Raw genomic sequence first — 14,904 nt, 5'->3', positions numbered from 1 at the left:
GATTGCAATGATGAAAGCCTGGTCATTTGGAGCGTTGCCGTTTCTTAGAAACAAAATTATAGCACGCTTCGATTTTTTTGAGGGACCTGACCCTCCCCCTCCCGGAGCCGCCCTCGCGGCCCCCAACGGGCAGCGAGCGAGAGTCCTCCAAGCGCCAGACCGGAGTCCGCGGGCCCTCTCGCGGCTGCGCTCTATGGTGCCGAAGTGCTTCCGGGCCGCGCGGGGCCGGGCATGGCGGTGGCGGGGCCGGGCCCGGGTCCGGAGCCCTTCAACCCCTCGGTGCTGGGCACCAGAGAGCAGTGAGTGGCAGCGGGGGATCGATGGGCCGCGGCGTGGCGGGCCCGGGGCGGCGGCGCAGGCGGGCTTCCTCCCGGCGGCTCCCCGGGGAGCAGGAGGCCCGTGCTGTGCCCCAGATACTCACGTCTGGTAACCCTCAGCTTTCCCTCACTGGGCATCGCCAGCTCGGTGCCTGGAGACGACGTGTTCCCGAGCAGTTTGTCAGTCTAGATGACGCAGGAGGCATAAAGTGGCACTGCTGCCTAGCTACAGCCTTCCTTCCCTTTCTTTCTTTTGCTTTTTAATCTAAATATTTTCCAGGATTAATTGCAATATCCTGTCCTTTCCTCCCGACTCTAGCTGGGATGCTGCATATGAAAGAGAACTGCAAACTTTTCAAGATATTGGAGATGCTGGGGAAATTTGGTAAATAAAATAGCTCCACTGGAGTGTTTCTGTTATTTCGTTTTTAAAGTAGACATCGCAAAAACACAGCCGGCAATTTGGTGGGTTACTGAATAGTTATGGATGTTGGCAAAATGATGAGAAATTTTAATCTTGAAGCCACCAGTTCCTCTCTTGCCCAATTTTGCAATGCACATTTCCAAGTTGCACTTGGACAACTGTCATTACACAGAAAGTGAGCTAACAGTTGCGGTATATGCTGCTAATAAATGTGCATTTTATCCCTAAGCTCAGGTTTAACTATGCAAGTTGCCAGTGCTGCAACTTTTTATAATATATGGAGGGCTTCATCTCCCAGAGTTGGTGTTTCAGTGAATTTTAAGGCCATGTGATTAATTTTCATTTAAACAAAGTAAACATGGGATATGAACTATGTCAGTTGTTACCCAGGTGTTTCAGTAAGAAGCGCTTTGCAAAAGCTGGAGAGAGGGAGTGATGAAATAAATTTGCTGTGCCTTTTGTACTTTTTTTCTATCTTAATTACCTGAGCCCTTGTTTTCCATAGGTTTGGAGAAGAGAGCATGGTTCGCATAATCAAATGGTTGGAAAAACAAAAGGTTCCCCTTGACAGCTCTGTGCTTGACATTGGAACTGGAAATGGTGTTTTACTGATTGAATTGGTTGGTATATTGCAAAGTTTGTGCTTTTGATAGAGAATCAATGCTCTGAACGCAGCAGTTTAAATACAGTTCTCACGAGTGACAATAATAACCATGGCAAGCTACAACTTATATGAAAGACAAAAAGCAAACAACCTAAGTTAAAACTTATATTGTGTTTTTTCCCATCAACAGAACACTGGTTACTGTGCATCAGGTTTTATGTTTTTATATGGTTTAAGAGTGTAAGTGAAATTAACTCAGTGCTGTTGATATACCTTAAAGAACATCATGTCACAAAACCAAGGCATAATTGCAAGTGACTGCTAGGCAGCCTGTGGGACTTAGGTGTGCAACTCCTTGCACAAGCAGTGCTGTTAGGGGGTTTTAAAAGTGCAGACCTAGCAACAGAATGTGTGTGTTGTTTTACCGGATGGAAATAACTACTTTTTTGCTAGCTGTGCTCAAACTTCTGGTTTCTCAGTGCTTCCTGGAGTGTCAGTACTTCAGCTTTCAAAATTTACGGTATTTCTTTAAATCTGTCAGTCTGATTATCTCTTATTTTAGCTTAGTTTTTCTGTTTTCCTACATTTAAAAATGCTTTTCTTCCTATTGTTGTGTAAAACACCTCCAGGTAAGGAAAATGAGTAATGCACAAAGTACTCTTATGCCAAAACAGACCCTTTTTCCATCCTCAGTTCTGATAACAATATGCATTATCAATGTAAAAGGTGGTTAAACCCAAGTTTATTTTGCAAATGACTTAAAAAGTCATTAACACTTCTTTTCAAGAAGTATCCATTTCTGTCAGGGTGCACACTCCTTACCAGATATGTTCTGAAGCGTTACAATGTTCTTGTTACACAGTGATACTAGATGTTTAGGAGCTGTGGTATTTTTTTTCCTGGCTTTGATTGAATTCAGGAGAGTTGGTAAAGAAAGGAGCTGCCATACTGTCACAGTTTCTCTTGTTCTACATTCTCCCTTGGCTCCATTAGTTACTGTAGAAATGGGAAGGAATGGAAGTCAAAGGTTTATAATGGAATTTTTTTTAACATGGACTTTGATTTTTAGAAGAGTTTAAAACCTTTATGGGGATTGTCTGCTAGGCTGCCGCACAGGAGAAGTCATATCATCAAAAGCAGAAATGGCTCATCTCATTAAGATAAATTAATTTTGAAGCCTAATAATTATGATTGTTAAATGCAGTGCTAGCTAACTCTTATCATTTTTGAAACATCCAACAGAAAAACTTTATTTATAAGACTTCAGTTTTATACTGGCACCACTCACAAATCTGAACTTGATTTTCATCCAGTAATGGGAAAATGACAGCCTGTTAGCTTTTAAAAACTATTAAACTGCCATAAGAGCACCCTCCCCCTTACATTAAGCAGCACAAAGTACTGTGGTTGCTTCAGTAGGAAATTTTCAGTCCAGTTCCCATTTGAAAAGTGACTTCAAAAATTACATTGTTTCTTGTTTCTAAATAATTCAGGATCTCACTTGCTCTGTTGATGTAGAAGAAATTTTTCTGTGTTAGTTGCTAGGCTTTGAAAATCAAGTTAGGATTCTTTTGGCAAGCACATCATCTACCATAGAACAGTTCTGCCACTGGAGCTGGACTTGATAGTGCCATAGAAATGGCAGTACTGAAAAAGGCAGTTAGACTTCAATCATGCAGGACATTAGTAGCACCTCTGTAAAAGGTAGCTGCTGAGGATATGTATTGGATCGTCATCAGAACGGGAAGAGGTGCCATAGTGTTGGCAGTTCTGCCCAGTTCGTTGGGGAATACTGGGCCCTGGCATGCCATTAGCAATAAAGAACAGTAAATGGGAATATAGTGAGAAAATTACTCTTAAATGCAGCTAGGTCTAAGTGAGGCATTGTCAGTTCCAGCAGGAATATTTGTACAAAAAGGAGGCAGAATAGCCATCTGAAAAGCAATTAATAAGTAAAGTGAAAACAAGAAAGACTGCTGTATCCTGTGTAAACTGTCCCCACTACCCAGCTGGAAGGCAAGACATCCAGCATGCTGCTAAATGTCTTCTACTTGTGCACTGCAGGGATCTGCCCATCTGTAAACTCCAAGAGAAACGTGGCTGGAGGCTCCTCTCTTCTTTCTGCGTGCTTTAAGGATCTTGGGTACATAAGTGGGACCCCTCGCTGTTTTTATATGTGCAGTAGACCATGGTCCTACCCCTGCTAACTTGAGGAATCTGGTAGGCTGCATTGATGACCTAATTCTTTTGCCTTCCAAAAATTTACCTTCCAGCTCTTCAAAGGAAATGTTGGTGCCACATGGAGGTCTGACCTTCTCTTGTCTTTTTTTTTTCCTGAGTATTGTGAAAGCCAGCAGTATTGAAAAACTTACCAGAAGTGAAGGCTATTCACCACCCAAATGAGGGTGTCTACCTGGCAGCACCAGAAACCCAAACATGGTGCAGTGCTGATAACATTTCAAACTACCTTCTGCTATTTAATCTGCTTTTTCAAGAGACAGCAGGAGAGTGCATGTAAATAGCACCTTCAGAACAGGAGTCCAGTTGCAGGATGCAGTGAGGTCATGTTTGGCACTTGAGTGAACAATCCCTTCCTGTCCATAGATCCCTTCCTGTCCATATGTGGTCAGGCCATACAGGTTTAGCAGGATTTAATGTTGTTTATCCTTAAACTTTCCTTCTCTGCCCTGGAGACCTTAGGAGTGAATGGGAACTCCCCGAAGTGACTCAAGCTCTTCCTTTCCAAACAGAGGAGCTGTTGTGGAAACTACTCTTCCACCCCCAAGTCTTCAGCACAGGCATCTCGGGAAGCTTGGTTTGCTCTGGGGAGGAGCGTGGGCAGAAGCCTGAGCAATACACTGTTCTTCATCAAATGCGAACAACACGGTCTTTGTGTTTAGCTGAAATTAGTGCTCAATTAAGAACAGCTGGCTAGCACTGAGCTCACACGGGCTGAAGAGCTGCTGGAAGGAAGAAGGACTGTTGTAAAAAATTCTCACAGTTTTCCTTGCTGTTGAGGTATCAGCCTTTGGAACGACTAGATATGCGGCTGATTGCTTAATGCTAGTTAAAGTCCATGTATTGTTCAAAACCAAAACAAACCCAAGCCTCCTCCCTCTCTCTGCATAAGATCATAGCTCTTCCTGTTACGTTTGGATCTAGCCAGGCCAACTGACAGACGTGATACCCAGATCTGGTCGCTTCAGCTTCTACCTCGATGTAAAACTGTATCACTGTCCCCCTCCCACATGCCCAACTCCAGCTGAGGGAAGGTGCCCACCTGCTTTGCAAAGGGGTAGCTAGGATCTCACTGCCTGAATTTGCTGATCTGGGTTATCGCTATCTACTCGAAAGTTAGATTAACAGAAAGTCTCTGTATGCTCTTTTATGTGGTGCATAACCTGCCTGAAAATTGCTGATACAAAGACCTTGTAGCATGCAAATAATTGCATTCAAATAGGCATTAGCATGAATCATTTGGAAAATGTAAGGTTTTGCAGTGAATTTCTGTACTAATAAAATGTATTCCATATTTTGGCTCTTATAGTTTGGGTTATAAACCAAATAATTGCTCAATCTCAAATGTTATGCAAGTGTCAGCGAGGTTTTCTTATTTTGACGCATCTGGTATTGGCATGTGTTCTCATCACTGAAAATTCCTGGTTTCTAGGTTACTTTTGGTGCAGATACTTGGTGCCTGTTCCCCTCCAGGGTATTACTTTTCACAGTTATGCTCAGTTTTCCGCACGTTGACAAAAACCATCTTTCAGTCAACAGTTCTTTTCATACGTATTAGGCAGAGTGGAGTTATTTCAGCTCATTCCCTCAGCTATTTTTCTCTTGTAATGGTCAGAGGAATAAAAATGTGGAAAAGTTTTTTTTTTTGTGTGTGTTACTAAGAGAAGAAGAGATGAGATGGATTATAGCTCAGGAATACACTTCTTGGATAAAAAATTGCTAGCACACTGATTAAGATTCTCTGCTTCTGTCTAGGCAAAGTCTGGCTACACTAATCTCACTGGGATTGATTACTCTCCTTCTGCAATAAAACTTTCAGAAAAAGTAAGAGAGAAAGAAGGGATGCCTAACATTAAGTTAAAGGTAAGTTTTGAGAGAAAGTTTATTGAGGAAATAGAAAGCAATTAAACCCAAGATTAAATGAGCTAATTGATATTCATATGTACTCAGTGTACTGTATTAATGATGTCTTTTGACATTCGTCAGAGAACTCTAACCAAATAAATCTGTGTTTACAAGAAGATTTTTGGTCCTTTTTTTGTTTGTTTTTGTTTGTAACAGTTATTAGGGCTAAAAAGATTTCCCTCCTTCTAGCAGGGAGCAGAATCGTGGTTCGCCATTTGGCAAGTTCTGTATTTGAGCTGCTGCATTCTGAATTTCAGATTTGAGGTAGAGGATGAAATCCTTCAGTGGTAGAATCCCCACCAGTAGCTGTGCAGCAGGAAATCTGAGAGGCCCTGCTGGAGGAGGGCGTAGGACCAGGTGATCTCCAGAGGTCCCTTCCAACCTCAGCCATCCTGTGATTGTGTGACTGCCTTTCATTCTGAGCATTCTCTGCTATGCTGTTTTCTCCACCAGCTCTGTACCTGTATGATGTCTCTTGTTTTTGTATGTCAATTGTAATCTCATTGTGGCAGGCACTGTCTATTCCTCTGTACTTGTACAGTGCCTAGCACACAGCACCTAGGAAACCAGGGATCAAAGTACAAATAATGATTTAAAGAATGAGCTTCAAGAATGTTAGTTTGAGCTTTAGATGGATAGGTATATACACAGGCTTTACAGCAAATAGATCATCACATAATATGTAAAGAAAGAAGCTGACATGGTATTGTAAGTGTGAAAAGCTTGTGAGTTACACTTTCCTAAGCACACCTATTGCCAAGTTTGAGGCTTTTTATTTTAAAGTATTGGTTTGCATTAAAGATTCAGGAGCTCCTGAGTAGAAGATTGTTTTCACAGTTGTAGACTTCTGGTCTAGGTAGAAGACTTCCTGGCTCCATCAGCTGAGCTGTCAGGATTTGAGATTTGTATTGACAAGGGGACTTTTGATGCCATAAGCCTTAATCCTGATAACGCGGTGGGAAAGAGGAAGCAGTACGTGAGATGTCTCTGCAGTGTTTTGAAACCAGAAGGCTTTTTCCTCATAACGTCTTGCAACTGGACCAAGGAGGAGTTGTTGAACGAGTTCAGAAAAGGTAAGCCGTTGAACAGAACCGTCTGTCAATTTAACGGTTGTTGAAGGATGCAATCAGTAAATTTTAATGTCTGTGTTAGCCTATTGACTTTCTCAGATCAGGATTAGAGAAGGTAAAGCAACTAGTAAATGCTTCAGCCTATCTTCCCTCTTGTTTTCCTCAGGAGTTTCAGCTTCCGCATTTGCCAGTGTGGACATGCCAGGGGAGGACAGGTTTTGTTACGCTTTGGAGGACAAGGATTTCGGCTTAGTTAACGCTGGGAAAGGAGGGGGTTCTGTACCCGGGTGAAAATTTTTCTCTTCTGGTCCTTTATTACCAGATCCAGTTCACCCATCTGCTTTGAAACTGGGGTAACATTGTTACCCATATTTAGGGAACTTGCAAGTCTGTGATAATGACCTTGTATGTCATCACCTCAGCGATCTTTCTGATCCACTCAGAAGGGTGTTTTTCACATGACAGTTAGCCTCTGAATCTCATGCCTGAGGCTTGAAACTCAGTGTGGATCTGAACCATCCCTTCTGGAGAACTAAAATTACTGGCAAGTTATCATCTTTTCTGCCATTAATTTGTGTGAGTCAGCCAGCTAAGATTTTTATTATCCATGGAAGGGGTTCAGCTGTATAAAGCAGTGGTGCAGTGTAACAATACAGTCCTATAAACTTACAGATTAACTGCCTTGCAAGTGTTCCAGACAAATAAAGAATGGTTTGCAAAGGGTTATCCAGGAGGAGAATAAAATGACTTCCTTCTAATGAAAGCGTTTTAATTTCTGTCTGGCAGGGTTTGAAATTCTGGAGGAGCTGCCAACACCCAAGTTTTGCTTTGGAGGAAGAATTGGAAACAGTGTAACAGCATTGGTTTTCCAAAGGAAAAAAGTGAGGCCATCCATCTTGGACAAATTAGATTAGTTGAGAAAAGTCTGAACTTTAAACCTGACAGAAAACCTCAGACACGTGTGTAAATAAATGCTCTTTGAGTACACAGTAAAATACTATGTATGGAACTCTAAGGGACTATAAAACATTGCCCTAGAAACGTTTCAGCTTTGCATAACTTGCCCGTAAATTTTGTCCTTCCTACAACCTCACTTGTTTTAGGAAAGCTGAAAGCTTGTAAGTGAGAGAGAAAGAAGGCATTCTGAATACGGAGACTAATATAGCTGAATGATATTTGTATTTGGAACATAAAGATTATCTGGTATTTAATTTCTGTATTAGTAATCGATAACTAATAGAGGTAAAGGTATTCTACAAAGCAAAAATGACATTTCTCTGTTGTGCGCTGTAATAGGGAACAAGCTTTTGCAATGTAAGTGCTAGATCTTTCATTTTTTTCTTAGGTCATGAATGTAGCTGTTAAGGAGGGAAACGGATATAAAAGCTGTAGCACTTGCAAAAAAGGACCAGTTAGGGCTTTAAGTTCAGGCTTTCAGAGGTTCTCAGACTCCGCGTGGCTCTGTCTACACTGCAGTAGCACAATTATCTTCCCACAGAGGGAGGTTTTTGAATGTTTTTGGAAATCTTGCTTGCCTGAATGTGTGCATGCTTCGTCAGTTATTTCCACTGTTCCCATATAAAGATGTCATGTTACAATCTCACCAAGCATGTGACATATGTGTCTCTCATTATTAATTTTCTATATGGAACATCCTAAAAGCCAACAATGGCTGTATGTTTTCCAGTGAATTTCTCAGGACAAATTTTATCTGCATAGATCCAAAAGAATTCAAAGCATAACTATCCATTCTTTTTCTTTTTTAAACTTTTGTGTGTGATCCTTTTTCTTAATTTCTTTGCCTTTATTTCTTCTGTTGTTATATTTTCAGAATACTACTCTTGCTTGAAAGGTAGGAAAATGAGATGTCTTTATGCCTTGACAAACACATTTGCAGGTGACAATAAACCTGTTCTTTCAAACATCACGGAGGCCCTATTAGGCAATCGGGTTTTGTTTCACAGGCAAGGTCATGTTTGCTTATCAGAGAATCGCTTCTCCTAGTTTCCAGACTTCTCCTAGTTCCCAGGGTTCAGGAGACCTTTAAGGGTCAAGAAATACTTCCCAGAATAGCAAATAGGGCATTATTTGCACAGTGATGACTCCTCCCTCTGTGATCCATCCGGTGATGTCTTCAAGGTAGGAATCCTAAATTCTTCCTCTTTTTTTTTTTTTTTCTTTCCTTTTTCAAAATGGGATACACTGGTTCCGTTGGTCTGCCAGCAGTGGTGAGAAAGTTTAGTTCCAGTGAATACCTCTTTGCATATTTGATCAGGCTTGGGTGCCAAAATCAAGGACTTGTTATCATTGGGGTAACTACTGTAGTATGATGTACTGCATCTGCCCAGCAGGCTTCCGGCAGCTGACAGGAGTGCTATGAAATGTAAGTGGTAATTGAGACAGAGGATTTTTTTGATGGAGTAGTACAAAGGATTCAAAGTGCACTACTGATAACAACCTCAATAAAAAGACTGACATTTTTGTAGCCAGTTTGGCATTGGGTAGAGTTAATACAGGCAAATTTTAATTGGGAAGTACTCTGGCAGGATGTGTGTAGGGCATCTGTTTTACTCCCATCTGCAATTTTTGCTAATGTAGGCAGGATATGTATTTAATCATGGAATGGAAATAAAGTCATGGCTGTCATGGATTTTCTTTTAATTGGTTAGGAGGAATTTAACTGTAGATTCACGCTCCATAAGATATCTAAGGTTCAGGGCAAGTATTGTTTTCTCCTCTTAATAGGATTGATTATTATTAGATTTTGTTCTCTAGGTAATATTTTTATATAATTTCTAGAGCTAAAAATAAGCTTCCTAAAATGGTTACACAGAAATTTTAGCATCAGAAAACATGTGAGTGTGTCATGCAAGTTGTATGATCAACCACTTCCAATTAGTATTTTTAGCAAGGAATTTGGAAGCAGTGATACTAATTCACTGTTTTCTCTTGCTATCCCGTTGCTGTTTTTCAAATGTTCTGGACAACTCTTGTATTTCTTTTTGTAATTATTTCCTCCTGTATGAATAAATATTCTACTGGGGAGGCTTCTTAGTGGTGGGGAAAGGCTGATAACCAGTCTCCTCTTCCAGCCTACCTCATTATTTTCCCAAGGTCATGGATTATTGAGGGCTTCTACTTCAAGCATTTCCCTACCCCTTCTGGGCTATATATAACTCCATAGGTAGCAAGCCTTCAGAGGTAGCATGTGGCTCCTCTGCTTTACCTTTGGCGTTACGGGATCTAGTCATAAGGAGGAGATGCACGAACTAATCACCAGTAAAATGTCATCCTGCTGCCCAAAGGTGGCATGGGCCTGTTGTTAGGAGCCTTAAATGCTCGTTGTCTGAAGGAGTTTGGGACAGGAATGTGTTTTTCCCATGGACAAGGGTCTGGGCTTTGTCCATAGGCAGTCATCTTCACATCTCTGTGTTGTTCTGGGGCAGAATTCATGTGCCTGTCTGCTTCTCAGGTCTATACAGAAGTTTTCTAGTAACATGCTCAAGAAGGCTGAAAAGGAAGAACATGCAGATAGGTGTCTTTACAGGGAGGAAGGGTGGGGAGTGGAAAAATGGAGTGTCCTTCACAAGTGGAAAGGTTTTGATTCCTAAATTTGTAGTGGCCCCTCTTTAGTCTCAAACGAGCACACACTATTGCTTGAACCTAATTTCTGTATCTGATCTGTAGTTTGCACATTCTTCAACAGGCCCAAGCACTTTCAGGTATCCCTGGAGAGTAGAAAAATGCTTGTAAAAGGTGTTTTAGGGGATTTATTTTACGGCAGTAATAACAAAAGGCTTACTATTTAAAATCTGCTCTGTCGGAAACCCGGTATTTTTTGAATAATGCGGTCTAGGTAGCAGCTCTGATACTGACTTGAGAAACGGCTTTTTACTGACTGGTAGGATTTGGAAATGGTATGTCAAAGAATGTCCTTGATCTGGGGCAGTTCATCTTGCTAGATGGTTCTTCATGAAGGTATGATCTCTAAATGTTGATGCTTTTCAATGAAAAAACTCTTAAAAAAGACAGAGGAATAAGCAGTCAGTGAGGAGGACTGAGTCTTTGCCTACAGTTTGGGGAGTGCTTCGTTGTAGTTCATGAAGGCTGGTATTTTTGTGACTACACAGTTATGTGACTCTTGGTTTCAGCTGCAATGCCAAGCTACAGGAGAATAAATGCAGCATTTGAAATACGTTCTACTACTATTATTTGCTACCCAAGGACTGTATATGTGATTTCACTGTCAAATGTGAGGATTGTGGGTGGTAAAACAAACATCTTCCCGGGATCTCAACAGCAGTTGAGCCCACAGACTTTTCCTGCAGTACCGAGTTTAGTTCGGATGACGCTGCAGAGCTGGCATACCTTTCTGGATCTGGGTATAGTTTTGCGTAAAATGTAGGCAGAACAGAAAGGGTTTATGTTGCCTCGTTGATCAACAACATGCCGAAGAACAAAATTCTGTCGGTGCCAGTGGGCTTTGCATCTGGCTTCATGAGACAGATGCCAAACTCAATGAGATGCCTCAAAAAACTGGAAAGGGAGGGGAGGTGTTAGCCAGTGTCCTCCTGAGGGGTCCAGAGCCTTGAAATGAAGTTTCTCCCTTTCTCTCTAAGTTCAATTAAACCTCAAGATTGGATGCAAGCTAGATCTCATCTTCTCAGTCAGGTGTTTTCAGTGGCGGTGTGTGCAACTCTACCGGAGTTGCTAGCTGTGCGCTGGGTTGCACAGATGACAGTCTGTATTGACCTTTCCTTCCAGGAAGATGGAGGATGGCTTTTAGTACATAAGCCCTAACAAGCAGCACCTCCAGCAACATCTGTGTTTGGTACAGCTCAGACATCTGATACCTGACTCCTGATACCTGCTATTGCCAAGCAAACTGCATTTAGGGATTCTCTTTTGAGGTATTACTGGGAGAGGCCATTGTATTTGTTGTGGGGCTTGTACTACTGAAAGAGCTTGGAGCATTTTACCTTGGGTTTTTATGGAGTGTATCAGGAAAGTGAACTGTCAGGATGAAATATCAGAAAGAGGGGACCAAGTGAAATTCATGAAATAAGTATTGATTGGAGATGTTGGATCTAGCGGAGTTTCTATACGTGGGACTCTGCTAGAGTGTAGGGTAAATAGGTTCACAGGACAAAAAGCCTATGCCCTTTCAGCATCACAGTATTTTCTTGAAGTAAATATTTCTATAATCATGTGTCTATAAGTTAAAAGATGAGAAATACCAGACATGAAAATCATGACACAACTGAGTGAACACAGAAAATTCAGAGGGAAGGATAATGTTCCCTTACTCCTTGACTTCCCTTTTGGTGAGCAGCTTGTTATTTCTAAGAAAGTATGTTCATTTAACAGTCCTCAAGGAGCAGCAATAGTCAACTGCAGTGCTGTCTGTAGGCTGGTTTTTAAATGTGAATTTTTTTGGAAGGCTTAGAAGATACAGAATTAATATTCTGTTCTCAAACTTCAGTAAAATTCTGCAGTCTAAATTCTGGGAGCTATAATTTTTTTTTAAGATCTGCTGGGTTACATCAGAAATACTAACAGAATTATGGCAGCTGCTCTTCCAGGCAGGGCCAGAAGTGATGAAGCACCTAATTACAGGCTTTCTGTCCCGTCAGGAGAATATTTCTTCAAATCATTATTGAGTATCAGGTTGAAATAACTGTTTTCACTATGGGCTCACCCTCTCAATTTCAAAACCAATGTTGCAGCACCATTTCTGAAAACCAGGAGCAGCCAGCAGCCTTGATTGTATCATGGGATTTGATACCTATAGTGAAAGGAGACTGTCAGCTTTCTTTACTTTTTATTTCTCAAAACAATTTTTAAAAAGGAGCTTTCAGATGTTTGGGTTTTTAATCCTGCCATTGCTATCTACAGGACAGCTGGTTATAGCTGAGTTAAGAAGTGCATGTCCCACCACACAGGTCTCAGGTGTGAGTCTCAGGAGAGCGAACAAGGTGTGCAATAAAACAGTGCTGTGAGCAGGCTGCCTCGCACCTTCAGTGCAATAATAAGGAATTTCAAAGACTGACAAGAGAATCCCAATGTGGAAGCTGTGCCTGCTTTGGCACAGGATTTGCTGTACAGAACCAGAGTGCTCTCAGAGGTTGGGCTGACATCTTCAGAAGGTTTGCATTATCCTTGTCTTTAAGCAATGAAGAAGGTTCTTGACTGGGGGAACATGTCTGTGGCTAGAAGTGGAGATGCTCTCTCCTGTAATTTGCATCCAAATTATTTCGGTTCCGCACGGGTTTCTGGTGCAGGCCGTGACATCTGTGGGGCCAAAGGAACAAAGGCCTGAATGGGCAAATGAGGTGATGAACTGAAACCGCTCAGTTAGAACAACTGGGCTTTATGTCCAGCTGTGTATGATGAAGCCATGTGTGCAAGCTAGGTAGATAACTGGGAAGCTGGGCTGACACTGATCTTAGCAGCTTATATGGAGTTATTTTTATGTGAGGATGAGCTCTTGAATAGCTTTTCTGGGACTTTAGGCACAGCAAGCTCTTCTTCATCACTGACACTGGCTTCCATGTATTTCCATGTTCCAGGAATGCACTGGCAGCACTGTAGCCATTGTCATGAAAATCTGCATATATATACTCTGCTATGTCTGTTCTACTGTGTTCCAGGGTGCCTGGTAAAAGACTGCCAAAATCTGTGTTCTTTCATACCAGACAAAATCTTTAGGTATGGTATTTAGCAACATACAGCAAAATCTTCAGTGTTTTGGTACTCGGATTGCTTTTCTAATTTTGGCATGCCGAAAAGTAAAGAACTCAACTTGCTACAACAATAACTGCTTTATTTTATAGGCCCTCTAAGCATTTTAGCATATCAAATAGTCTCTTGTAAAATATGTGGAGTGCATAGAAAATAAACAGGCCAGGGCTTTACATTGCCATAAGGAGCCCTGCCTTTGCGTTCCCATTCCCATTGCTCGCTGCCCTTTCTGGGGTCAGAGGAGAGGAAGGCTGCGCGGCACAGCGTTACCTACCCCTTGGCTGAATGGGTGGTGCGGAGGGGGCGGCTCTATCGTATGCCTTGGCTGGAAGTACATTGAGCTACCCTTGTGGGTAGCAGCTAAATTGAGGAACAATTAATGGATACCTAGAGCTTTGAGGGAAAGGGGATGAGGTGTTACCGCCTCAAGACAACGGAAGAAAAGGAACGTTGATGTGTTTTATTTGACACAAATAAGGAAAAAGCCAACCTGTGGCTTAATTTCCATTTGTTAGGTAACAGTATAGCTTGAAATGAGCCCATTTCTAGGTTACTGGAAATTAAACTAAGTTCTGTCAGGCAAACAAATGATGTAGCCGCAAGGTAGCATATAAATCCTGGATAATTGCAAGTGCGTAAGCCCGTGCTGGAGAGCCAGCGCTAATAAACTCTAGTGAGGGAACAGAAACGAACCTCAGCACAGTCACTCCAGCGGCCAAGCGTTCATGGACAGTGTCACATGTCAAGCAGAGGTGGGAAGAATGTGCATTTATTGAGGCATTTGAAATGTTTATAGGGTTGTGAACTGAAACCTCTCATTAGTAGCACAGAGATGCGCACGCATGGTGTGATAAGCCTGCATCCAGCCTGAAAGATCAAGAAAAGGCAGGCTGAAGGTTTGTCAGTTAGATTTTCTCTAAGTGCTTCCCCTAAAAAACGAGTTGCTGTTTCAAGCAGAAGGATCTAGGCTCTTTTGCCCCAATTTGCAGTAGTAATTAGCCTTGCTGACTGCTGCCCTACCCTAGGGCACCTGAACTCCGTGGGTACTGCATTTCTGCTTATCCAACATAGTGTGCTGCTTTGGGGCATATCCACAGCTGCCTCGGGTTCTGTGAATGATGGACAACTAACTCTTGGCTTAACTTAAGCTGATTCAGATGCAAACATGGCTGACAAAGTGATTAGCGCATTCAAGTGAGAGAAGGGTTCACATATGTATTTCATGGTCTATTTATTTCATCCATCAACTGCTTCCATTGCACCTAGTCTGGGGCAGCCTGTAGCTCAGCAGTCATGTCCTCTGCCAAGGCTGGGAGGGAGGCAGCAAGCAAAGCAGGGAGCTGAAACACAAAGCTGTTGCATGTGTGCAGCAAATAACCTGTGAAATAAAAAAAAGGATTTTTAGGTTTGGTGCAAATCCCATTGTCGGACAGATGTAGTAAGGACTACGCTCCTATTGCCACCCTTTCTGCACAGCAACACGTCACTTGTTTAGGGTATCGGGTCTCCTTCATTCAGATACTCTCTGACCTAGAACAGACTGATTGTGTTACAGATGTGCTTGTTCCCTGGGTATGAAATATGTGTTAAAAATGCTTCTGCTCG

General features: G+C 42.0%; 1 protein-coding gene across 1 annotated transcript; it reads left to right on the top strand.

Moving 5' to 3' along the window:
- Nucleotides 1–231: 231 nt before the first annotated feature.
- On the top strand, nt 232–7,472 carry EEF1AKMT2 (EEF1A lysine methyltransferase 2; the record flags this gene model as incomplete). The annotated part of the gene is made up of 6 exons (XM_082002327.1): nt 232–299; nt 637–702; nt 1,247–1,361; nt 5,339–5,446; nt 6,345–6,561; nt 7,345–7,472. 6 exons carry the CDS (start codon nt 232–234, stop codon nt 7,470–7,472), a joined length of 702 nt encoding a protein of 233 aa, XP_081858453.1.
- Between the last annotated feature and the right edge of the window lie 7,432 nt (nt 7,473–14,904).

This window comes from Phaethon aethereus (assembly GCF_964289735.1).
Source record: "Phaethon aethereus genome assembly, chromosome: 7".
NCBI classification, from domain to species: Eukaryota; Metazoa; Chordata; class Aves; order Phaethontiformes; family Phaethontidae; genus Phaethon; species Phaethon aethereus.
The sequence above is the reverse complement of the archived record's forward strand: the minus strand, read 5'-3'. Positions and strand labels throughout refer to the sequence as shown.